A 27,034-nucleotide genomic window follows, 5' to 3' on the forward strand; every position below is an offset into this window, starting at 1 on the left:
TGCCGCGGAGGTCGATTTTGCCGCCGTCCTCACAGCGGGGTAAGTCGGCTGCGATACATCGAATTCAGCTACGCTATTCGCGTAGCTGAATTTGCGTATCTTAAATCGACCCACCCCCCCATAGTGCAGACGTAGCCTAAGAGGGCGCTCAGCTGCCAATTACAATAATGTATTAAAAGGCATTTGTTGTACTTACAGCAAATATAAACCTTATCCTACAGTCAGGTCTGCTTGGGTGAACTAATTGAATTCACTGGAGTTATGTGTTGTCTCAAAGGTCTACCAGCATGTAGCCCCAGTGACTTCAATAGGTCCATGTGCCTGGATTCAGTTGCAGGCTTGGAGCCTTATATATATTGGTTATGTAACTGGTTTTGAAGTTTAGTGTAGGCTTGTAAAAGGAGCTAGTGATGTCAAATAATTGTTACTAGTAGAGCTATGGAAAATTGGCATGACCTACTAATAAGATGCCTGATGTGTTTAATTGCATACATATTTCCCAAACAAATGATATTATTAACTATGAATGAATGAAAAGGGAAGGGGTGTTTATGTACCTAACTGAAACAAATAATAGGGATCTGATGTAAGAACATTAGATATACATTTTCAAAGTGGTGGATGGAGATTTAGTCCAACAATTAATGTCTTACATTCCTCTTGAAAATATATATGTAAAGGTCTAAGTCACACTGTTTCTCAGTGGTATTAAAAATAACAAGCATGTTCTGTCATTAGAGGTCAGGTGTTAAAACTACTAACCTATCACATCACGCAGAACACGCGGGATATAATGTTCACATATTTGGGGAAGTGGCAAGGCAAAATAGTGGTTTTGAAACTTTAATGGATTGAGCCTCTCTACCAGCAAGTGGGGTAGGGTGCAAATTGATGAATGAATCTGACCAACTCTCTCCCCACTTTTTCTGGCAGTTAGTAATTTGGGTGTGGTTTTTTTTTCTGCATTCAGTTTTTTCATTTCATTCTCTACATATTTATTCAGATTACCTTTTATCTTGATTCACATTATTGACAGAAATTTAAGTAAGTGGTTAATAGGTTGCTCAGCACCTCTGGAAAGCAGGTGATAGTAGTCTTAAATCAGGCTACCAAACCCCAAAGGCTTTTAAAATTAGTGGAGGCTTAAATTATTTTACCTATACTGGTAAATATTTGTAGCCTACATGTAGCTTCTGCTAACACTAGCACTGGAGCACAATAACCTTATTTTCCTGCCTGTTTACTATGCAAGAACTTGCAAGATTAAGAGCAAAAGGTAGATTTTCCTGCTTGGAGATGGAATGAACTATGTGGATCTATGACTTTCTCTATCCAATTTTTCTATACCTTTTTACTGAAAACTTTTTTTTCCAATATTTAGGCACTCCAAATCAGTTCAACAAAAATGAAAAAAAAATATGTCTACTTCTATTTTTTACTAAAAATTTGTACTTTACCATTTTTATTTGTCCTCACAAATTCCTGCCTAAATTGAGTTCTTAAAGTGGTGTTCTAATCTTGCGTTGGGGGCTCAGGATGAACCTGTTGCAAGGGCATCCCTTACCTGCAATCTTTTCTGGTTTGCCCAAAACATAATCAACATGTCAAAAGTTGCAGGGTTAATACAACCATGTAAAAGGTAATGCTGTGCCATTTGATAGAACAATGAATCTTAAGGAGTTTTTAGAGAGGAGAGCAGATGGCAGCTTGCAAATGCCACTGAAGCTTGTAATTGTTCCAGTATACTTGATTCTAATATTTAGAACTATAGTCCACATGCACAGGAGATGGGGAATTCCTTCTTTCTTTATACATTTAAGAAATTGGTGCATGTAATATCTGTGACTTTTAAGTTCCTGGCTGACAGCATTTATAGTCTGTCAGCATTTTTTGTGTCATAACTCCCATTTCAGAGGATAGAAAGACTATCTGGTAATATTATGGACAAGAGGATACAGTGTCAAGTCACATCTAATAGGTCTTCTGCTCCAGTATGATTTGCTATTCTAGGAAGGTTTGGAAGAAATTTAAAAGAAGACAGCTGAGTACAAATCAATATTTTCTTGACAGCCCAAGTCCTCTTCCTCTCTTTCCAATTTACATCTGTCCTCCAGAGATGACAAATCACAGTATAGTCACCAGAGGCTTTCTATCTTCTAAATTACAGTCTCTTTTTTCTAATTTCACACACAAAAATTGATTTAATCAGTCTTCACCTGTTGCCTATAGGTGTTTGCTAGGTAAGGCATAGGCATAAGTTAAGGCAATAAAGCATGAGCCTACAGGCCTGTATCCTGTCAGACAGTAGTTTTCAACCTTTTTTAATTTGTGCATCCCTACAAAATATCAAATGGAGGTGTGGACCCTTTTGGAAATCTTAGACATAGTCTGTGGACCCCAAGGGTCTGCGGACCACAGGTTGAAATCCACTGCTGTAAGACATTGGCTTAAGCAGTTAACATAAGGCTTTGAGGCCTGTGAACTTTGGAATGGGACCGAAATAAGTGAATAGACAGATTTGGACAGTCTGAACTACTGTGGCCTATTGGTGGTGGAGTCTCCTTCCTTGGAGGTTTTTAAGGCCCGGCTTGACAAAGCCCTGGCTGGGATGATTTAGTTGGGAATTGGTCCTGCTTTGAGCAGGGGGTTGGACTAGATGACCTCCTGAGGTCCCTTCCAACCCTGATATTCTATGATTCTATGAAATCAGCTCCCCTGCCACCTCAAGGTGTGGGTCACTGGGCCCGATGCTACTCCTTATTAAACTTTAGGTACCTTTAATATTACAAACAGTTCAATTTACAAAGCCCCCTTAACACTTGTTACATTTTAAACAGCACAGAATCCCCTTCTTGTGAGATTCTGAACACAAATGACTAGTCAATAACACAAAATGAGGATGCAATCAGAGTTCAATGAGGCTGATGTCCCACATCACCCCACGTGCATCCTCACACAGTTACAATTATAGAGACCCAGTGGTGGGAGACAGGTTGCTATCTATGAGGGTCCTACCCTACCTCTGTCATGCCATGTGAGTCTGATGGTCAAGGTCTTAATCAGGGTGGATTTGATTTAAATCACTAGTCAGGAAGACTCAATTTAATCATGGTTTTCTACATAAAAGTGCATTCTTGTTGGTTGTTATAACCTTACTACATATTCTTCACAACTCAGAGATAAAGGTAGGTTTCATTTTTAGAAGGTACACACTATACATTTTTAAACAGTGATTTATTTTGAAAACTTTTCAGATTAGGTTTACAGCTATATCAGAAAATGAATGATTGTTTGGTTATTTATGAAGTCATTGGGAGGTGAACTATCTCCAATTCAACAGGTTAATCATCAATATTTGGAGGATTTTCCTGCCATGCTGTATTAGGAGGAGAACATCACCAGACAGACATTTAAATTGTTTTATTTAACTAAAACAACAATGCTAAGTATTTTGGATTTTTTTCTTCAACAGCAAACATATAATATTTTAACAAAACAAGCATATGTCCCTCGCTTCTCACATTTATCTCCAGACTTCTTCTCCTTGCCCAGATCTATTCCGCCCCCAACAATCTTCTATTCATTGAACTTTTTGAAACTTTGCACTTTTAGAGAGAGGTAACAGATTGACTCTGTGGACACAAATTTGCAGAGGGACAGTAGAGTTGAGGTCTGTTATTTCTCACCTCTCTATATTATTTATTTATTTATTTAAAACATTTTTGCTGTTAACAAGCATGTTACCTCTGGAGACACAAATCCACAGTTTGAGAACTGCAAAACTAAGCATCTCTGATGGTATCTTCTAGACTGAGCACTGAGTCCCATTGGGTAGATAGAAAGATTAACCTAAATATTCTATACAGAAGCCTGTGGAACCCCATAAAATTGGGTCCCTAATCCACGAACGATTGGAACTCATTTACAAAACTTTTCTTAAACATTACATGAATATATTGTCTCATACTATAGAATTAGAATTTATAATCCCTATTCCATGATGAGATATCTTTGAGCTATAATGTATCTTAATTATAACTATCTTTAGATAGGTTTTTTCCTCAAAAAATTTTTTATCAAAAAAATCCGATTTAAATTTAAAAAATCCAATTTTTTTGATTAAAAAAAATCATTGATTTGTATCCACTGTGTCTTAAATACCTCTGCTCGAGGGGTGGGTGCATGCATGTGCATGTGTGTGTGTGTGTGCTAGTTACTAGTCCTCCCAGGAGGACAATACTCCCTCTATTGCAGAGTTGGTGAGCTAAGTACAAGTAGAAGTAGTATACTAGACGCAGAGAAACAGAAAAGAAGAAGAATAGCAGAGGAAAGGAGGAAGTCCCGTACTCTGGAAACGTACAGTGTTTGTGACAGGCACTACATTCTAATTGAGAGATTAATTTGGATTTCAACTTACATTTTTATTGCAGGTGAGTTACCTGTTTCCTGAGTTTAAGCTACTGGTAGGGGGGTTGCCACTGTGGACCCTTCCCTGTTTGGTCGCCAAACCTGTTGCTTGATCTATGGGTTGTGAGTGTTGTAACCTTGCACATCGGGGTTCCCAACTGAACCCTATCAAACCTCAGAGCGTTAACTGGGAATTCTTAAATAATCAATATAAATACTAAATACTCTTTGTTTGACTTTGGACTTGCAAATCCTGTCTATACTTGAGTGGGGGTTATATTAACTTTTTTTTTTCTTCTTATCAGCCTTGGCCCTGTTTTGGGTTCCTTATCATTGTTCAGATGAACAATGACATTTATTTTTCTCTCTAGGTCAATCCTTTGAGATGCTTAAAGCTCTCCGTAAAATAACTTTGTTGGAGAATTGATCATGCAAGAAAAGTTCTTCAGCTTCAAGGGCCAGATCTGTATTATGTTGTGGACTAGACCAGAGCTTGGAGCCTGATGGTTTCTTGTATGGATACTGTCCCCTAGCTCAGGTTTTTATCTGGGAGACTTATAGAGCCTCAGTTTGAGCCAGTGGACTCAAAGTACACAGGACCAGTATCTTCATTGTCAAGATAGCTTCAGTCAGTGATGGTTGAGTCACAAGATTGTGTATTCCTATGAGCTGCAGAAACAAAGAAAGGGTCAAACTGAACAGTTTTGTGTGATAAAGTGCCTTGCTCAGTATCCTAACAATACAAGGAGTCTTGAGTCATGGAAGGCTATAATCTCTCTTCGGAGCCTAGGGGATCAGGATGGAGGCTCTCATTTTAGTAAGAAGCAGGAAATAGAAAGCAGGTACACATCATATTTGACATTGTAGTGGTGATGTGAAGTATCAAAAACATAAGACTTGGAAGCACCAAGTTTCACCCATCAAAATTATGAGCCAGCAGATGCTCGTAGTTCTTCAGTTTTATTTCACTGGGCAGAAAATCATTTCAATGGCTTCCTAATAGACCACGTAGCAGCTCACCCCAATATTAAGGCTGATTTGATGTAGCCAACACTTGGAAAATATGACTTTCACATTGAGATGTTCATGAAACATTATGAAAGGCAGGAGAAGTCCAGAAGTAAATTTGTTCTCTTTTAGCAAGAATCACAAGCTACCTTTAGCGAATACAGAGACTTGCACAATTTTTTCCCCAATGGCCTAGACAAGAACCTAGAAGCTATAGTTGATACATCAGAGGAAGAATTTTGGAAACTCATGCTGATACGTGGCAGTCAAAGTTCTAAGTGCTCGGGTTTTCTGCTGGTTGAGCTGGAAACTTTCATAGATCCTTTGTGCATCAATGGAAGATCAGTTTAAAATTCTTACATTGTCTTTTTTCCTCTTTTTCCCCCAAAGCTTCCTTTTAGTGGCTATGTGTTAGGCAGAAAGGACAAGTGAGAATTTCTTTGGTGAAGCCATTTTTCTAGTTTCACATAGACAAAATAATGTAGAATTATCCTTAATTTTCACTTTGATCGATCCATCAGCCCTTACATCATTTGTGTTGTTCTAGCCAGTCCTTCAGCCACCCACTGGCCAAGCTGTCAGTGGCACCAGACACCCGATTGGCCTTGTGCACCGCAGCCCAGAACCCCTGAGCGATCTGCCACCCTCAGTGCCACCATTCCCGACGTATCCTTAATTTTTTTTAAATCAATTTTCAATTTGTCAAGGGTCACAAGATTATTTTGTGGGTCTTTATGTCCCACAACATTATTTTATATTTTGTAGATGTCTAAGGGGCTTTCAAAATGTACCTGGAGGACTATTTAAGCAGCATAGAACAGGAAAGAAAAGTGTATTACAATATCTATAAAGTCAACAACAAGGCTTTACCAGGTTTTATTAGAATTGTTCTATAAAGGCATTTGGAATGTCTTGAGTCTTTGATAGGATGCTTCAATGCAATAAATTTATTAAAACGCTGCATAGAGTTCTGTTCATTCCTCCACTGACTCTTTGTGTCTAGAAGTCTGGTCTTCTGCAGAAGTAACTTCCCGCAGATGAGTTCTCCAGGCACTGCTTCACCTTCAAATTTTCGCTTTACCTTTGTTGCATTGCTTCTTAGTCAAGGCAGTCCTAGGTTGATAACAGCCAACTTTTTAGAATGAACAATTTTTTGTTACTTAAAATGTTTGGATGGCATTTGTAAATTGAATTTAATCAGTCCAGAATACTACCTTTTCTCTTGATTCTGTTGTCTTTTTTTCCTTTTTCCTTGTGTTTAATTTTACAGTTATGTGGTTTCACAAGTGAATGATTACTGTAGTGGAATTTCTTAAACCGAGAGAGATGACACTTACTGTGATCTTGAGCAATCTTTTTGGTTTTCTTTCTTCACCTGCTGGCAGAAACACTCAATCCAACATCCCCAGAAGAGTGCAGTCTAATTTAAAGAAATAATATTTGCAAGTAGGAAAAATTCCTGATTACCTGGCATGGCATGTAAGTCTAAACATCATATTTCTTTGCTCCATCATTAGGGTTCTGAAAAACAGTTGTAAATTTCTTCTCTATTTTTCATGCAGAAGTTAAGGGACTAGCTTTTCAAAAGTGCTCAGCTCAGTCTCCAATTTAGGCACTTACATTGAAATGGCCAGATTTTCAGAAGAGATGAGCACCAGCAGCTCCCATTGTTCATGTTAATTAGGTGACATGAAAGCTGAGAAGTTTTGAAAATCTGGACATTTCATTTGGGTACCTAAATCAGAGCAGCTGGTACTGAGTTTTTTGAAAAACTGGCCCTAAATTTCCAACACAAAATTATTTGAAATAAAGAGAAGTTATCTTATTTTTTGTTATAATTTCATATTTTAACTTTGCAGTGGGCTTTCTTTCCCTGTTTGGTGTAATGTGAGGTGAACACTTTTAAATACAATGCACACAGCACATTTATAAAATAAAAAAACTCCAAATCCCAGTCTGGGCCTCAGCATTGACATTGTATAATTTAAATGTTAAGCTCAATAACTAATTTTAATTTTAAAAGTGTTTTTTTCTTTTAGCATTGCAACATACTTTCGAGAATGTTAAACACATAAAGGTAACTCTAATTTTGGGATTTTGAAAATAAATGTATTTATTTATTTCTGTTTTTGCCCACAATGTGCTAGGGTCCTTCCAAACAGAAAAGAAGTAATTGTCCCTGCCCCAAAGAAATATGCCTATCAACATTTCAGTATAATTTGGGTTTATCAGTCTTCTCATTTCTTATTTCTCTAATATCAAAACAAAGGAAAATACTTGTTAATTAGTAATTTTCACTATTACAGTGTATATGATATGTCTAATTCTGCTGCTAAGAGATTTTTCCATTGACTTCTGTGGGAGCAGGATAAAGTCCTACATTGGGAGAGATGGAGAAGAAAGGAAAATTCAACATGTTCTATGACAGAATTAGCCAATTAATTAAACATGTCCCGGTCCTGCAAAGATTTACACATGTGTTTAACTTTAATCTTTGCAGGATCAGGGCCTTAGTAAAGATGCTTATTCTTTCTACTAAGCAGAGTAAGTGTTTTCACTACTGAGTGACACTTTTTTTAGGTTATTCTAGAATGTATGCTGATTTTTGTTTGTTTGTTGTTAGTGCTTTCATTTCTATTTTAAAGGAAACATTGGTGCCTTGTGGGAAAAACTGAAAAATACTGGTATTTAGGAACAGTTCTGTTCATATATAATTTTCTGATTTTCACTTAATTCTTTATTAAGAAAACAGCACCAGTATTTTCTTTCTCTCTCTCTCCTCCCAATCCTTAGCACACTTGACTTTGTTTAGATTGTGAAGTCTACGGATATTGCAGATTAGAGTGGTTCATCTGCAAGTCACAGATAATATAGATGCAGAATTGCTTCCAAATAGAATATTTTCAAACTTTTTCATGTGGCCCCACAGCTCTTCAAATAAATTTCTGATATGCCTTAACTTCATGCCTTTTTGCTGTAGACATAAGTTGTAAACAACGTTGACTATTTCAGCATATTAGACTAAGTTTGAGGCAGAGAAGTTTGCTGCTGAAATAAATATTGAACAGTTTTAGAGTACAGAGAACAAATTTTCAAAGAGGTCTTACCCCAATCGCTAAATGTATGTCTTCAATTGAACTTCTGCATACATTTATTAATACCTAAATTTTTGCATGGAAAAAATTCAAATTTATGTGTGCAAATTGCATTTGTCACTAAAATAATATTGTTAGTGCAAAGCTACCTAGCTTGCATGTGGAAATGCAGTTGCATACATTTGAATTTCTTCACACGAAAAAACCTGAATATGAACAAATGCACAAGCAAGTTTAGATAGATGTTAGCCTGCTGGTGTATTGTGACCACTGCCTATCATATTATCTCATTTTTCCTTGTAATCTGTCTGTCTGTAAGCTCTTTGGAGCAGGGGCCATCTTTTTGTTTGATGTTTGTACAGTGTCTAGCATAAAAGGGTCTGGGCCCTTGAATAGAGTTCCTAGGTGCTATAGTAATACAAATAATTAATAATATAATAAATTAAAAATAGAGGCCACATATAAAAACAAGGCCCTACATATCTCTGCAGTAAATTCTTTTATCGCTAGATTTGGTGTTTCCCTGGGAGTGAACTAGCACCAAGAAATGGATTTTGAGTTTTGAATATTTGAGTTCACAAAAGTTTGGTCTTCAGTTAAACCCATATCAGGCCTCTGACATCAGTCAGACAGCAAGGTGGAAAGATTTAATCGGACATTGAAAATACAGTTGTGAATGTTTTGGAGCACCGTCACAGAGACTGAGTTATGCACATACCATTTTTACTGAAAGCAAAGAAAACTGCTATGAGTTACTCAGCAAAATGCACTTGTCATGTTTGGACATCAGCAGACTATTCCAAATATGGTTGGGGTTCAAAAGGAAAAGCGAGTAGAAATTAATCATTTAGATTATGCAGAAGAAATAAGTACATAACTTTGTCCCTGTGTGTCTGAAGTGTTAGGGGCAGTGAAATCGTTTAGTAGGGAGAACTGATATGGTTCTTCAGTTCCTCAGGCAAAGAAAGCTCTGGAAGAAGCTTATAGAGTTATTATGGATGAAATATATGTAGTGTCATTGATTGAATCTTTGAACACTTGTACCAAATTTACTCTGGTACATAAAGACAATGTTGAAATACAGGAGAGGGAAAGTCATCCAATAGGGATTATAGATGCTAAAACATCCTAAAAACAAAAAGAATGGAATAATAATAAACTTGATTTGGTATGGGGTTTTCACATAAATGTGTCTGAAAAGGCATTGTAGAATTAATATAACTATAGAGTGAAATAGATAATAAAGAAGACAGTTACAGAATTACAAAGCACACTTCTAGTTCATCCTTCCTTGACAAGACAGGAACACAACATCTTTCTTCCAAAATTTCATGTACTTTTCAAAGACCTATCCAACTCCCACTCTTCCTTCCTAATATATTTCTCTCATGCTGCACATACTGGAAAATTTATAATCATTTTAACCCCTTTCTGTTCACAGTAGTTGGACTGCCTGCACCCGTGGGCAATTTCAACACATTTACCCTTGTGTTTAGATTATTATAGGCAGAGCTGAAAGATGCCTGTGGTTAAGATTGCCTCACACTATCTATTATAAGCTCCTGTTATCAGGTATTCATAATTTTGACAAATTTGAACAGTTTAGGCTGAAATTTTCCATGCTAGGTGTTTGCCCCAGGCTCAGTGTCTTTGAAAGTTTCAGCAAAAACAGTTCACCTGTTTTCAAGAAAGTGGTCAGGGGAAATGTATGTTGTTTGCCAATGTTAACAAATTCTTACAACTATTTTGTTGAAAAGTTTTAGCGTCACTGTGTTTTGGATCACAGACTTGAAATTTGCAAGGGAATCCTCCTGGGGTCAGAGAGGTGCCTTTTGCTGCCCCAGTGAAAATTCACTCAATTTTGGTTGAATTATAAGAAATATTACCAACCTCAAGCATTCAAAAAGCAGCAAAAATCACGAGTCTGGCTTAAAAATTATGAGTTTTTTTAAAAATAAAAAATTTGGATTTCTTTTTATTTGGCTTTTGTACCATTGGGGTTCACATTCCAAGCTTTTCTCTGCAACCATATGGGGGCTTTTTGGAGGATATCTGCCTCATGTATTTGAAGTCATTAGTTGTATAAATTGGAAGGTATGCAGTGAATCAGACAGGGGACTACATGAAGATAAAGGGTTGTCTCATGGTTAAGGTGGGTGAATACCATTCTGGAGTCTATCTCTGCCTCCATCACATAATTTCTATGTGAGACCGGACAAGTCACTTAAACCAAAATTTTTGCAGATGGCCCTTAGGTATTCCCCATTTTCTGGGTGTCCAACTTGAGACGCAGGGGTTGGATTTGCAGAAGTGCTGAGCACTCATACCTGCAACTGAAGTCAATGTGTGCTGTGCTTTGAACATATAATGTGCTATAAAAATGCTAAATGCTCTGAAAAATTAGGCTGTAGGTACATTGAGGGGGACACCCAAAATTAGTGGACACTTTTGACGATAGCTCTGAGCCTCAGTTTCCCATCTGTGAAATGGGAATAATAATATCACTTCACTTCAAAGGGCATTGTAAAGATAAATTCATTAATGTTTTTGAAGCACTAAGACGTTTCAGTGATGAATGCCATAGAAAAGCCCATGTAAGAAAATAAATAGTTCTGTATTTAGTACAGGGCTTGAATGGTGTGCAGTAAACAAAGAATGGGGTCATACATTGAATGACGAGGATAAATAGCTGCCTATTCAGGACTTGTTCCTGCAACACAAAAGTCAATAGGAATCTGAACTCTCATTTCAGTAGTAGCAGGATCAAGCTATGAGTGAGCACCATCCATCCTGTGCACTCAATATGGCAGACATCCTATGAAACAAATAGTATGTGGTCATATAATTAAAGACTACACACGGGGGCAAACTAAAGTTGCAGAGGCAATCTTAATTCTGGCATTTCCTAACTTTTGCATGCTTAATTTCCAACCTTGGCATTCTTTTTTTGTATATAAAGTATACACACGCTACTATGAAAATGTGGTTTAAGATGGCAAAATGCTAACTACACAGTTTTGAGGATGTTCTCAGATGTCAGGGTCCCAGGCAGAACCACCAGGGTATTTGCAGTTTTAACGTTTTAGCTAACTGTGAACTTGCCAAAGACATACGTTTACCTCATATAGCGGGAGTAAAAGGGAGGCAAAGTTATGATTGTAAGTGATACAACAAATATCTGAGATCTATGTTCTCTGCTGTTTGGAATCTCTCTCGCTCTCGCTTTGTTTTGTGGTAATCTTAACTTTGAATTTGTTGGCTTTGTTTGTTTTGTTTTAGCTATAATGTTCTGATTAGGTCAAATAATTTTGTCTGGAAATCTGCCTTAATTATTGCCCCAAAATAATGTGGACTAATAATATGAAGAAAAATATTGTCATAATGACATGAAAGTCATGTTGCAATTACAGTTGTTTTTGTGCTCAACAGATCAGTGTGCATCCAACCTCATCTATCCAGGTTTCAAGCTCAGGAACAGACAACTTAACAATCTATGGTAAGAACTTCTCGCTCTCCTTTACATCAATGTCTTTGCAGATCCTAACTGTAAAATTGCATCATTTAGACTTGCGGTGACAAGATCTGTTTCAAAGCAGCTAGCTCTTGGGGAGCTGTGCCTGTGCCCATATTTCAACATTCTACTAAGAGTAGAAAAAAACCCAACTTGCAGGCTTGCAAAAGAGAAACTCAATGCAAATGTCCTACATCATTCATTTAAGAAGGCAGGGTTACATTAAAAATGTCAAAAAGCATAGATTTTCTATAAATATAAAAATCATTAAAGTTATGGCAAAAGTCCAGATATAGCTGGAATTTGTTTTACGCATGATATAGGTGAAAGTATATTAGGCAAATGTGGACCTGCAATTTCTATGAGTGCACTTTATAATTATTTGATAATCTTTTATAGAATCTCATACAACACCTTTTGGGTCAGAAGAAAAGAAAGAAGAGAAAACCCTGAGGAGCCTCGTGGAGATTCTGCAGGATGTGATACAAGATGTTCCTACACAGCGCACACCAACTGAACAAACAATCATTACACCCAAAATAGTGAAATCGTATGTTAATGGAAATATTGACTCTTTTTGGTTAAATGTGGGCCAAAAACATGATAGAAAGCCACAGAAGTCAAAGAAAAAGGCTGCTGTTACAAGAAAATTTACTACATCTACAACAACCCCATTTTGGAGCCTGCGAACTGGCACGGAAGTTTCTGTCGTTTTACACGCTAATGAGTCGTCTAGCTCAACAACACCACTGAAAAAAATATTTATTACATTTGAAAATGCTGTTTCAAAAAGAAAAAGTAAGACTTTTGATCAGTTAACAAATGGATCCCTGGAAAATCTAGTTCAGTCTTTAAAGAATGTAAAAAACCTCAAAGAAACAGAAAACATCACCAAAAAAGCAGAAAAACTGAAATATGTTACAAAGGTGAAAAAGCTACATGTATATGACAAGGTGAAACATCGACCTGCAGGTGAAGCAATCTTGGAAAAGATTGAAAAGCTAAAAAAATTGTTACAGAAGCCACCAGATTATGTTAAACAAAATCCACATCTCAAAGAGTATGTTGAATCATCTGAAAACTATATAACGAAATCTCTTATGCTGGAAAAAGAAGCAGAGGCTTCACTAGGTCTGCTGTATCACCAACCTAAGCCTTCACCTCCGAAAGAAAAGGTAGAACAGAACACAGAAGAAGTAGAACAGGACACAGCAGAAATCAGAAAGTTAAGAGCATTTATTAACCTGCTGTATGATTTTAGTCCTCAGCTAACTACATATATGAATAGTTCTGACAAGAAATATGTCCCAGAGGATATTAGTGTAAAAGCTATTGCTGTTCTTGATGCTATGAAACATGTTTTCTGTGGAAGTCAGGCAGAGCAAAACAAAAAGGTGTTGAAGAAGTTGCTAGAGGATGATATAAAGCTTTTAAACATAGTTCTTAAGAACCACGAATAGACTCTTAAAAATAGTTATTTATTGGTACCCTTCATTGCATTTACTTTAATTTTAAAGTTCGATTTTCTAGTTTGTCATTGTCATCTAAACCTGATCTCTGTTGTAACAATATTCATCTCAGTAATTAAACACCATTTTTAAAAAATGTTCATTTTCAGTGTTTACCATGATGGGTTGTTGACCTTGGATAAGCTTATTCTGTTGTTAAATTTGTGTTGGCATCTGAATGAATTATGCTTAGATATATTGTTAGTTTAAAATTTTGCAATTTCCTTTTGTAAGGGTTGTTCTGCAATGCCACTGTAATACATACCACTTACTGTATAGGGCTGAAGTAAAGCTTTTAGTCTTTTAATGTTTATTTGTTAAAATTAAATAACACCAAATAGATCTACACTCTTGGGCTAGTGACTCTCAACGATAGGAATGCAAAGGGGGTTACTCTGGTACAGGATAGTGGTTCCTGTAGCTACCAAATAAATGTCAAGGAGCAACCCTGGACTCCCTGTTCTTGTTCACAAGTAGAGAAGGCCCTAACTGCAGTCAAACTACCATGGTTCTGATACATGGGGAAGGAAGTGGGCTGCAAAGGGTGCTTCTTGGAGCACTCCATAAGAACTTAAGAGCGGCCATACTGGATCAGACCAAAGGTCCATCTAGCCCAGTGTCCTGTCTTCCGACAGGGGCCAATGCCAGGTGCTTCTGAGGGAATGAACAAAACAAGTAATCATCAAGTGATCCATCCCCTGTCACCCATTCCCAGCTTCTGGCAAACAGAGGCTAGGGACACCATCTCTGCCCTTCCTGACTAATAGCCATTGATGGACCTATCCGACATGAACTTATCTAATTCTTTTTTGAACCCTGTTAGTGTCTTGGTTTTCACAACATTCTCTGGCAAGGTGTTACACAGGTTGACTGTATGCTGTGTGAAGAAATACTTCCTTTTGTTTGTTTTAAACCTGCTGCCTATTAATTTAATTTGGTGACCCCTAGTTCTTGTGTTATGAGGAGGAGTAAATAACATTTCCTTATTTACTTTCTCCACACCTGTCATGATTTTGTAGACCTCTATCATATCCCCCCTTAGTTGTCTCTTTTCCAAGCTGAAAAGTCCCAGTCTTATTAATCTTTCCTCATATGGAAGCTGTTCCATACCCCTAATAATTTTTGTTGCCCTTTTGTGTACCTTTTCCATTTCCAATATATCTTTTTTTGAGAGGGGGCGACCACATCTACAGCAGTATTCAAGATGTGGGCATACCATGGATTTATATAGAGGTAATATGATATTTTCTGACTTATTATCTATCCCTTTCTTAATGATTCACAACATTCTGTTAGCTTTTTTGATTGCCGCTGCACATTGAGTGGATGTTTTCAGAGAACTATTCACAATGGCTCCAAGATGTCTTTCTTGAGTGGTAACAGCTAATTTAGATGCCATCATTTTATATGTAGAGTTGGGATTATGTTTTCCAATATGCATTACTTTGCATTTATCAACACTGAACCCTAGTCGTCATGGGAGCTCTCCTTTATGGGACCTCTTTCTCCATGGCTCAAAGGAAGGAAGCACAGGAGAAGTGCAAGCGTGGTCAGGGAATCTGCTACCATGTGGGGCTCTGGACAAAATGCAGACACAGACACATTATATAGGGGAATTTCCTAGACTGTAGGAGCTGTGCTGGTACTCTGGGCTGGAAAGGGATGATTTTTTCCCATCCTCCAACTTCTGAGGATATTCCCCATTCAAAGCTTATTTATTCAAGTTTTGTGTCCAACATTTGACCCCAAGTGAATTTTTTTTATGACAAGGCTGATACCTCTTGCCTTTGTTTGCTGGAGCCCATGTTTTTCTTATGACTTCATTTTTTTTAAGGCTTTTGAGACTTATTTTGGAAAGTAAGCCATAATGAAACAAGAGGTTTCCTTGAACATTCTTGGTGGCTTCTTCCTGACTTCCCCATATACCTCATGTGGCCTTTGAAGAGGAGATAGTCCAAATCAACCATGTTTTCAGGTTGGGACAGTGCAGATGTCCGGACCTGCAACATGAATCAATGATCAGAGAGATTTATTTCCTGAATTATGCTGTATAGATGCTGCTTACAGAGCCATATTTTTGCTCACTAGGTCCCAAACGGTCAATGAACTTTGAGATCTAGAGGATGAAAAGCCAAGCCTTGTGAAGTGTTAACAAATCAAAGGCTCCAACCCTTTCTTCACTTTACTAAGGGGAGCTTGCTCTCTTCTGATATATGTGCAAGTTGTTCTTAATTAATTCAAAATAATTTATACTTTCTGCTGCTTGTGCATAGGCACTTGCTGTTCTATATTGTTTCTATTTTCTTAAGATTTCTTTTAAAATAACATGAGTTCTTAAAGACTTTTGTCAAATACCGTTGTTCCTACTTTTCTGTATATTTTTTATCTGTGCGTGTTAAAAACTGTTTGAAAATTGAAGCTTCAGAGTTTTTTGGCATAATGTCTAGAACTTCATATTAAATCCATTTGATCTTACAGATTTGTTGGTTCAGTATCTCTGACGTGGAGTTTCTTACAACTTTTTCTAATAAATCTCGGATCATACCATGATAGTACTATCTAACAGTTGGACTACTGCAACATGCTCATTATTGGTCTTTTAGTAGTATCCACTCAAATGATGCAAAATTTTAAATAAACTTAACTTGAAAATATATTTCTGGCTTTTAAATATATCATTCATTCTGTTATTGATTTGGGATATTCATTTCAAATATCAAAGCTCTGTTATTTGGTTGTTTGTTTTTCCCTCTAAGAAACCAGAAACAAGAGGTTTGGCCAAATCAGCAGTTGGCTTGACTCATTGGCTGGGCAGGTAGTGTCTTCCTAAGTAAATGTTACAAAGAAATAGAAATGTGGAAATGGAATGGAAAAGCATAAGGCACCACAGAAGACAACAGAGTTTAGACCCTGACTGTCATATGACAAGGCTTTGTAAATGTTGACAATCTTAGTAAAGGAGAGAAAAATAAAGCCAGTAGGGTCAAATGTTGAATTGTCATGGGAAAGTTCAGAAATAGAGATTACTTGACAGATCAGAAGTTTGTTGTCTAGCATGCACATAAGAGCTTGTTGAACTGTTTTGTTATGAATAATTGTTATGAATTTAGCTATTTTTTCAGTTTGTGAATTATTCACAAACCAAGCCTGATTTTTTTTGAATGTACAGAATTTGTCGTTCAGAAGTATTCATTTGTAGACAGGATAAATAATTGTCAGCATGAAGCCTATTTACAGCCTGTTCACGTTGAGTGTTTGCTGTTCGGTATTCATGGGCTTGATTGTCTGTGTCTTATGGTTTTAATGCTGCTTCTTGATTGAATTATTGAAACTTTTTAGGCAGGAAAATAGTGAATAGAGGATAACATACTGCACTTTCTACTACAGATTTTGGACGAATAATTACTTATGATAAATTGTATGAACGTTTTTGGGTTTGTAAACATTTTCACCACTACGTGGCAGCTGCTGAATATGTGTGATTAAAGGAAAATGACTTCATAGCAAACTGGACTTATTCCTGTTATTCATGAAAATATTAATGAATTAGTTTAACTGTTCAACCAGCCCTAATGTGGACTTGATCTTGCTCCCATTAAATTTAATGAGATTTTTTTTATTTAATCAAAATGATATAACCTTTTATGGGGGTAAGGAATATTAAGAAACAATAAAAAGATTCCTTCCAACCAATTTTAAATCAAAAGTTTGGAAAGTCAAAAATGATGATTCCCACAAGAACTGCCTCCTTGCCTCCTCCTTGTATAACTGGATAGGCTAGTACATTTAGGCTTTGATATATATTTCTTAAACAAAAGCTTTTCATAAAAGGAATTAAGGTTTGTTGACTGTGACATCTCGCCAACTCAAATTTATGCCAGGTTATTGGACACTCTGTCGCTGTAGTCGAACTCATGTTCATTAAAAGCAACAGACTCTTCATCTTCATAAAGCACTTTCTTTTGCCTGTAATAGATAAGCAAACCTATTACCACACAAGAATACATAAGTCTCCCTCACAGCGTTGCACAAAATGTTATTAACCACCTCAGGAACATTAGCAAATGTTCAGCGTTGAAATATGTGCAGCAGTTAAGTGTGATGTGTTATGTTTGTGTGGGAAGCATGAGATAGAGGTGAGCATGAGCATCGGAAGGGGTGTTTGTAGTGGCTTGGTAAATTATATTAAAATATGCAAGAGAGCCGAGGTGCCACTTTAATACTCTAAATACCTTTAATGATGTACTCTTATTATCTTAACCTTTATATCCATTAGAGGCAGATATTGGGCTTTGCTGACCTTTTTTTTTAAAAGGTCACCTTTGGGGAAATCACACATCTATATTTCCTGCCAGGTTTTGTGCAATCCAAGATCAAAGACGAAAGTTTGATTTATTGACTACAAGTTTGTAGAAAGGTAGGACAGTAATTTCATGGGGCTGGCTTTTGAGGTTTTAAATATTCTTTACTATTCCATGGCTTGCGCCTACAAAATGCTGAGCAGTCTGGCCCTGCTCCTGCAAAGCACTTATGCACAGGTTTAACTTTAAGCACTTGATTCCCTGAAGTTAAGCATGTGTTTAAATGCTTTGCTGGATCAAGGATTAAGTATTCAGCACCTTCCAGGATCGAGCTCCGGATGTCTGTGATCTCTTGTATAGAGATGTTGTATGTGGAATTTTCTAGGAGGGCCCCTTTTAATATTTATTAATGTGAGTTTAATTGTGCTAACCATTTTTTCTGTCTAAAGTTACCACCTATAATTACATTTTAAAACTTCCCCTTTAATTTATAAAAACGTCAAAAAACAGATGAAAATATAAAATCAATGTGAATAAGAACACATAATCCTCTCTTTAGCTATCATGTGCATTGTCCCATAAAAAGTGACTTCCAAAATAAAATAACGTTTTTGTTGTGTGGAATTTTGTGCAATAACATACAGATGTGGAGGTTGATGTCACTAAAGAGTCATACAATTGGTAGTGCACAGTTTATAGTGTACTGGCATAGCAGAATGATTTGACTGTGTGCATTTGGGGAACACAATCTTCTCTGTTGTTTATCAAGCTATTTAGATGTGTAATCGTAAGCCACTCTAAAAGTAATTATGAAATAGGGTAATTATTAAAATGTCACCACCATATGTTCTGTAATGATTCAGTTGAAATCCTTTTATTTGACAGACAGAAACCTTTTAGCATGACAGAGTTAACTTAAACCTCTAAAAGAGAGACATCTCTACACCTTATTGTAAAATCATTTACAGCTGAATTATTAGATAAGACCTGAAAAGTAGGATACACCAGAATTGTCCTATACTTCTACTGGGAAAAGCAAGAATTCTGAAGAATGAAAGGCATTTCAAATGTATCATTTAAGGTGAGGGCTTTTATTCTGCAGAATGGCATTTTTTTATGATTCAATCTAAAATGAGTGAATTAACCAATATATTAAAATCACCAATGATACAAAAATCTTAAGAAAAAAACAGTGATAAATATTTGTTACCATTTTATAGATTTTTTTTAAAAACCTTTAATTGTTATATATGTTTTCTAGGCACATGTTTACAAGTTGGAGTAGAAAAACCCATTTTAAAAATAACATTTTATGACTAACTATAAATGATATATAATGTTGATCCATGTATGTACTTTGTTTTTAGTGAAAATACTCTGCTGGTAAATATCAAATCAACTCAATAAGTATTTATTGACAAAAATCAGAAAGGAAATATAATACTTAAGGGAAATTCTTTAAATTGATATGCAGAAGCTGTTGGCTGTCATTTTTTTTACACCAACTGTATCCAGCTCGAGTGATTAATGTTTGTATGGTAGTTTATAACTTGTGAAATTATAAAGTAGTAAAAGTATGCTTAAGTTAATTCTCAAAAAGAAAATCTTTACAGAATTTAATTAATTAGCTTTTATACCTATTTTTTGCATCTGAGAAAGAGGCAAAGTTATAGCGTGCTCATGCAGAATTTATTCTTTAAATTTTATTTATTTTCAGTTCTTTAAAAACAATACCTGTCTTTGGTCAGTCACGGTTGTTCCTTTTAAGGGAGTTTTTAGAAAACACTGTGTCAAAGGGTATTAATTTAAAAAAAATTGGATTTATGCACACTTTATTTCTTCTCTCTGTTTGTCTCTGTCTTTCTTTCATTAGCGTCACAGGTAGTAGTAGCTCTTCTTTTCCTCTTTGCTGTTTTTCTTGTTCTGACTGACTTTGCCTGGAGACCCATTACTGAGTAAATACACTGATTCATAACATTGCATCTCCGTTTTGTAACTACCACCATAGTCCACTTTAATTAAAAATGAAGCCAAATACATTCTTGTACAGTCAACTTACGGTGTATAACCCTTAAAAGTCACCTTTGATGTTTCAAATGCCTTCAAAGAGAGAGCGTATTTTCATCTGTGCAAAACATCCAGTACTTCCCAAATTAAGTGCCTTTAAATCAGTCTTAGGGACATTTGAAGCAAGAAGTCACAAGGTGAAAGGGAAACTTATTCAGTATTACCAACCCCAATCCTTCAAAAACCATGAGTTAGGTCCCCAAAAACCATGGGATTCGCTTAAAAATCACGAGATTTTTAAAAATAATAAATGTTGGGTCTTTTTATTTGCCTTCTTGTTTTTGAGCCATTAGGGGTCCCTTCATAGCTTTCCTCTGCAGTTCTAATTTTTAAAAAGAAAGCAGAGATTCTCGTGTAATCACATGAGTCCAGGAGCTGAAGCTTTAAGAAAAACACCAAATATCATAAGTCTTGTGATAAAATTGCAGGAGTTGCCAATACTGCTAGTAATGCATGCTAGTACCGTCAGCCCATCCAGTCAATGGGAGTTCTTCTGGGTTTGCAGGAGCAGGCCTATAAAGATCAAAATGAAACAGGACAGAGCGTTTTGTTGATTTTTTTTTTTAACGAATTCCTTGATAGTTGTGAAAAGCTGTCAGAAGCAGTCTTTCCTGACTCTCAGCTGTGGGTGGTGGTTGGGCTATCAGAATGCTTAAAAGCCAAAATATAATGGGCCCTCTTTCTATGGTGGTCAGAAAGAAGCCCAATCCTTTCCCTGTTCTCTCCAGCACTATGATGCTGCTCCTGTCTTTAAATTTCTCCATTGAACCAGGATTCTGACACTCCTCCTACATCTATAATCCTCTAAATTTTCAAGCTGTTGCTCCATCAGATCGGAAGTTTTCCTTTGAACAGGTGACTCAGAAAGGCTGGTGAACATTTCAAAGTTGCTACTTGCTGAGATACAGGAAGACTGCTCAGAAGTTACCTTTATTGTTGCTCAGTAGTATACATTAATTACAGCCTCGCATTGATTGAGTAGTCATGATCCAATCTCTTGTGTGTCACTGCATTTGAGCTGTATCTCCTTTTTGATACTCCGATGGCTTGCTGATTCAAAAGATGTTAATTGGGCTTGGGATCCATGTTTGAACTTGGGACAATAAACAGTTCAGTAAAGTTCAAAACCACGTCTCTGGAGTTAGTGCTCCCTGAACATTACAGTCCAGACACTATAACTCTTTGGAGTAGCATCAGCTGTGCATGTTTCATTTCTGAGTAAGCTGTCTGGGGTGGTTGGTTTGTTATGTTTGGGTTGAAATAAATCAGTACTGAAATTATTTGGTGGAATGGGGGTTGATTGTAAAATCCTGGGCCACATCCTGAGGCCTGTACTCAGCTTTTATGCATTCCTTACTCAAGTAAAACTACCGACCTCAATGGGAGCTTTGCTTGAATAAAGTCCAAGTCGTCCCGTGGAGGGGCAGAGCTCCTCTTCTGTGTATGGCAGAGTACTGAGCCACCTCCACTGCACAGCTCCCTTGCATTCTGGATTCCACAAAGGCCTCTCCATGGGGTGTGGGATCCACGTGTAGGAAGGGTGAGGAGATTGGGCAGTGTCTGCACGCTCACTGGGGGGGTGCACTACAGTGACAATAGCAGCTGCTTGTTGTGGTTATGGAGTCAAATGCTCAATGGCAAGTTGAAGGCTCCATCCTGCAAACATACACATGTGTAAGTTGACTCAGGTGAGTGGTCCCAGTGGGTACGTATTTGAATGGAACCGCTCATCTGAGTAAAGCTGCACACCTGAGTAAGTCTTCAGAATTGGGCCTTTTATTTATACGCTGCCTAGACTACTTGATTTGCATGTACAAATTCCAACTTGAAAGAAAAATTGCTGAGTTTTGTGCCTGTTTGTAAGCTGAAAAGGAGACTCTCTGCATGTAGAGAAACAGTAGGGGCTTTCTGGAAATATTTGATTGATTAAACAAATTTGGATGAGCAGCTTAACAGACAAATGCTGAAATAAAACAGACCTGCGAACGGTCCATCTGCCAGCCCCAAGTGACTAAATAACACAGTATCCCACTTCAGGCAAGCTTAGACTACTGAATATTAGATCATGCTCTTTTTGTAGCAGACTGCTGAAATTTCATTAGGAAAATTAGCAAAGTTTAAGGCATATATATAATAGAAATACTGTGAGGGATTGTGGGTGTTTTGTTTGCATCAGGCCCAGGGACACAAGATTTATATCTCACTCTCTTATCCAAGTAAATACTTATATGACGTGATCTGGCAAAATGACCTTTTAAAATAATGTTTTAGTAAATGTGTCTTGATTCTAGCTGATGTTTTTAGATCTGTTTTTTAAACTTGTGTTGGGATTTCTGTTGGAATCCCACCATGGAACACCATGAGTTAACGTAAAACACATGCAATTGAAAAGAAATACGAATATATTGGGAATTAATAAAAGCAATCCCTTTATGTTGTACTATTTTGCACTGAACTCAGTTATATGGTGCACCTACAATACCTGTTTTTCAGCTCTTGCATGAATTAGAACAGGTATAGTTATTACATTTGCTATTTTAAAATATACAGTACAAATGTGTTTCATCAGGGTCATTTTAACTTAAAGTAAATATATTAAACACTGGATCAAGATTAGGCAAATTAGCACTTTGTGTCTCATGGCACTCTCATTTGTGATACTGAGTTAGGAAGAATGGAACTCAGGACAGTGACACTGGGAAAAGGAAGAGACTCTGGACACAGACACCTCAGATGTTTCAGGTAATGTGTGTTCTCTGTGGCAGGAGCGTTGTAGTCTGAAACACTCAGTCATGCTTTTTGTTGTTTTAAAGGGAAGTTCAGCATTTTGAACATTTTATAGAATAAAGAGAGCATAGAGGCTCCAAGTGCAAAGTACACTTCCAGCACAGAGAGCTTTGAAAATACTTGCATGGTCTCAGCTTTCTTTATAAACTGTTAAAAGTAAGCAGAAGAATTTCAGAAAAGTTCTGCCTTCACTCTGGGGAAAATGCTGACAGTTCAGGTATATCATCTACAAATAACCCAACCGGCAAATCAAAATGTTATTTTAGACAGTCAGGACCTAATTCTGATCTCACAGGAGTGTGAATTAGAAGTAGCTCAATTGCACTTAATGGAATTAACTGGTGTAAAACCAATCTGAGTCAGCTTGTGGCCAGATAGTTGTATGCTAATAAAGATTTGCAAAGTGCTCTGAGATCTCTGATTGAAGAGTTCTGAGACTTTCTTGTGCTGTAGTGGATTGGCACTGTAGGGCAAGCTAAGATCTCATGGATCCTTTCCCTCAGAATCTCCCTGTACCTTTCTGTAACACTTGTAAGATGAGTACTATCATGATATTTAAATAATGAGATAAATTATGCCCAGAACCTCATCTAAAAACTAACTGCACTGCAAACTTGGTGAACTACAAGGTTTCTGGGACTCTGGACCCAGGGAATTGCTAAAGCCTCAATATAGTTGTTTCAGTGTTCATAGAATCATAGAATATCAGGGTTGGAAGAGACCTCAGGAGGTATCTAGTCCAGCCCCCTGCTCAAAGCAGGACTAACCCCAACTAAACCATCCCAGCCAGGGCTTTATCAAGCCGGGCCTTAAAAACCTCTGAGGATGGAGATTCCACCACCTCCCTAGGTAACCCACTCCAGTGCTTCACCACCCTCCTAGTGAAATAGTTTTTCCTAATATCCAACTAGACCTCCCCCACTGCAACTTGAACCCATTGCTCCTTGTTCTGTCATCTGCCACCACTGAGAACAGCCTAACTCCATCCTCTTTGGAACCCCCTTCAGGTAGTTGAAGGCTGCTATCAAATCCCCCCTCACTCTTCTGCAGACTAAATAAGCTCAGTTCCCTCAGCCTCTCCTCATAAGTCATGTGCTCCAGCCCCCTAATCATTTTCGTTGCCCTTTGCTGGACTCTCTCAAATTTGTCCACATCCTTTCTGTAGTGGGGGACCCAAAACTGGATGTAATACTACAGATGTGGATTCACCCGTGCCAAATAGAGGGGAATAATCACTTCCCTCGATCTGCTGGCAATGCTCCTACTAATGCAGCCCAATATGCCGTTAGCCTTGGCAACAAGGGCACACTGTTGACTCGTATCCAGCTTCTCATCACTGTAATCCCCAGGTCCTTTTTTGCAGAACTGCTGCTTAGCCAGTCGGTCCCCAGCCTGTAGCAGTGCATGGGATTCTTCCTTCCTAAGTGAAGGACTCTGCACTTGTCCTTGTTGAACCTCATCAGATTTCTTTTGGCCCAATCCTCCAATTTGTCTAGGTCACTTTGGACCCTATTCCTACCCTCCAGTGTATCTACCTAACCTCTCCCCCAGCTTAATGTCATCTGCGAACTTGCTGAGGGTGCAATCCATCCCATCATCCAGATCATTAATAAAGATGTTGAACAAAACCGACCCTTGGGGTATTCTGCTTTTTACCAGCTGCCAACTAGACATCTAGCTGTTGATCACTACCTGTTGAGCCCGACAATCTAGCCAGTTTTCCATCCACCTTATAGTCCATTCATCCAATCCACACATTTTTAACTTGCTGGCAAGAATACTGTGGGAGATAGTATCAAAAGCTTTGCTAAAATCAAGATATATCACGTCCACTGCTTTCCCCATATCCACAGAGCCAGTTATCTCATCATAGAAGGCAATCAGGTTGGTCAGGCCTTTGGTGAATCCATGTTGACTGTTCCTGATCACCTTCCTCTCCTCCAAGTGCTTCAAAATGGTTTCCTTGAAAACCTGCTCCATGACTTTTTCCAGGGACTGAGGTGAGGCTGACTGGTCTGTAGTTCCCCAGGTTCTCCTTCTTCCCCTTTTTAAAGATGGGCACTATATTTGCCTTTTTCCAATCGTCCGGGACCTCCCCCGATCGCCGCGAGTTTTCAGAGATAATGGCCAATGGCTCTGCAATCACATCAGCCAACTCCCTCAGAACCCTCGGATGCATTAGATCTGGACCCATGAACTTGTGCATGTCCAGCTTTTCTAAATAGTCCTTAACCTGTTCTTTCACCACTGAGGGCTGCTCGCCTCCTCCTCATACTGTGTCGCCCAGGACAGCAGTGTGGGAGCTGACCTTGTCTGTTGCCATGTTTGCATTTGGCCTGGAGTTTTCCTTGATTGCACAAACCGTAGTGTGTCAGCTTGCCAACTTACTGAGTTTTAAATAACTAAGTAAACAGAGGGAGCCTTCTAAATGAGATTTGCTGCCTCCACGCCAGTGATGAAGTGAAACTATACCCCTTGCTGCGTGAGCTGCACTTTACTTTCTAAACTAACTGGCTTATCACACATGGACCTGAAGTGCCTATTACATCAGTTCATAGTAAAGTGCAAGTGGTTTACTATCTGGTTTCTGGTTCTGACATTCCCATGGCAACCTCCCCCCAATTTAGTCACAGTTTACTGCCTCACAAGTAGGATTTGTTCAAAAATTGAATAAAGGTTGCAGCATGAAAAAGACACTTCCCCATGTGTTCCTGACGGCTAGTAAATAAGGACTGAAACACAGTGTGAGTACGAGTTCTTTACTGAGTTTGGCAGGGCGCAGTTTTCAAGGTTAGACAGTTTAATGGAGTCAGCGATGTAAAATAAAGGAAATTAAAAGAATAACATAAACAGCTGTGGTCAGCTACATTTTAAGTACAATGAGGCAACAGAATAACTAGGCTACAATTTAACGTGATAGAATAAATGGACGTGAGTCAGGAAACGTGAAATCATAAATTCAAAGACTTTATAGATAGTTTTATAATATAGTATATAAAAACTATGTAGCTGTGTTAAGTATTTTATACCTAGTTTGTGTGTCTCTCTCTCACACGCATATAAACTGGATATAAAAATACCTGATATATTATGGGAAGATCCTCTCAGGAGGAATGTAAAATTCTGATGATGATCCCTATTTGGCTGACTCCTGCAGATGTAAGAATGGGATCTGGGATCTGGAAGGGTTTTAGTTTAATAGAACATGACACATGGGCTGATTTACAATATTGAAATGACTTGTTGACTGTTCTCTCTTTCCGGTTTTTATGGACCATTGGTCTAACCCAGAATCGCCATTCTTATGTTCTTATGATAAGTAAAGCTGGTAATGCTGCCTGGTAGTTAAGGTTGCTTGATACTTCCCATTATAAAACCCTGTTTTCAGTTACTTGTAACTTTACCAAACGTTAACCATTTGGGCTGAAATTTTGCATGCCAAGTCTCTGCCTCGATCTGATTTTTTTATTTTTTAAGTTTCAGCAAAAATGGTTCTGCCATTTCTGAGAACAAGACTAGGGAAAAATACATTATTTTGCCCAGATTAAAAAAATTCCTATAGCAGTTTCATTGAAACCCTTTAGCCCCCCTGGGCCTGAAATTTGGCCTGTTCTGGGGATGTGCATTTTTGCTGTTCCCTTGAAAAAATGCCAAATCTGGCTAAGTTACCAGCTTTTGAACAGTTTCGGTTTGCACATGCACAGTAGAGACATGTTAGAGTTTGGCAGCTAAATTCTTCGAAGATTCCATCTCTACTGAGCATGCTCCAGCCCATGGCTGCAGGGACTGAGCAGGGTTTTGCCTGCAATTGCTGCTCCTGGCTGCTCTGGTCCTGGGCACAGGAATTGAGAGCAGGGAGATGGTTTCTATTGTACTCCCAATGCTCCCCAGGCTGGCACTCAAGCAGTGTGGAGGAGAACACAGCTTGACTCAAATGCAGAAGATACAAGAGGCAAATGGAGTGCAGGGCATAGCAGAGGGAGTAGTGGACAAGGACCATGGGGCAGTGGGGAGAGACTGGAACTGGGACCTGGAAGGAGAAGAAACTGGGTCTGGACACAGAGGAGACTGGCACTGGCTGGACAGCTGTACCTGCTGTTTTAACAGAGGCCTGGGGGAAACACCAGTGATAGCAAGATATTGAAATATAATTCCCAAAGCATTATCAATTCCCAAAACAGTTCCCTTACTGCTATATGTCTGATCCAGTGCACTAAATGCCCTAATAACAACTATGTGGGGGAAACCAGACACATCCTCACACAGAGAAATGATACAAGAGAAAAACACTCAGGGGCAAACACCTTTCACAAAACAGTCGCTGCATATCTGACCTCTCAGGCCTCGTCC

The 27,034-nt window shown here is 38.0% G+C and overlaps 1 protein-coding gene across 1 annotated transcript; it reads left to right on the top strand.

Moving 5' to 3' along the window:
- The first annotated feature begins 6,735 nt into the window (after positions 1-6,735).
- LOC112106374 lies at positions 6,736-13,658 on the top strand. Its single transcript, XM_024199589.2, has 4 exons — positions 6,736-6,894; positions 7,455-7,492; positions 11,940-12,006; positions 12,421-13,658. The coding sequence occupies exons 1-4, from the start codon at positions 6,888-6,890 to the stop codon at positions 13,479-13,481; spliced, it is 1,173 nt and encodes a 390-aa protein (XP_024055357.2). The 5' UTR covers positions 6,736-6,887; the 3' UTR covers positions 13,482-13,658.
- Positions 13,659-27,034: the final 13,376 nt, after the last annotated feature.

This window comes from Terrapene carolina, unplaced genomic scaffold (genome assembly GCF_002925995.2).
Source record: "Terrapene carolina triunguis isolate 2854851 unplaced genomic scaffold, T_m_triunguis-2.0 Scaffold67, whole genome shotgun sequence".
Lineage (NCBI taxonomy): Eukaryota > Metazoa > Chordata > Testudines > Emydidae > Terrapene > Terrapene triunguis.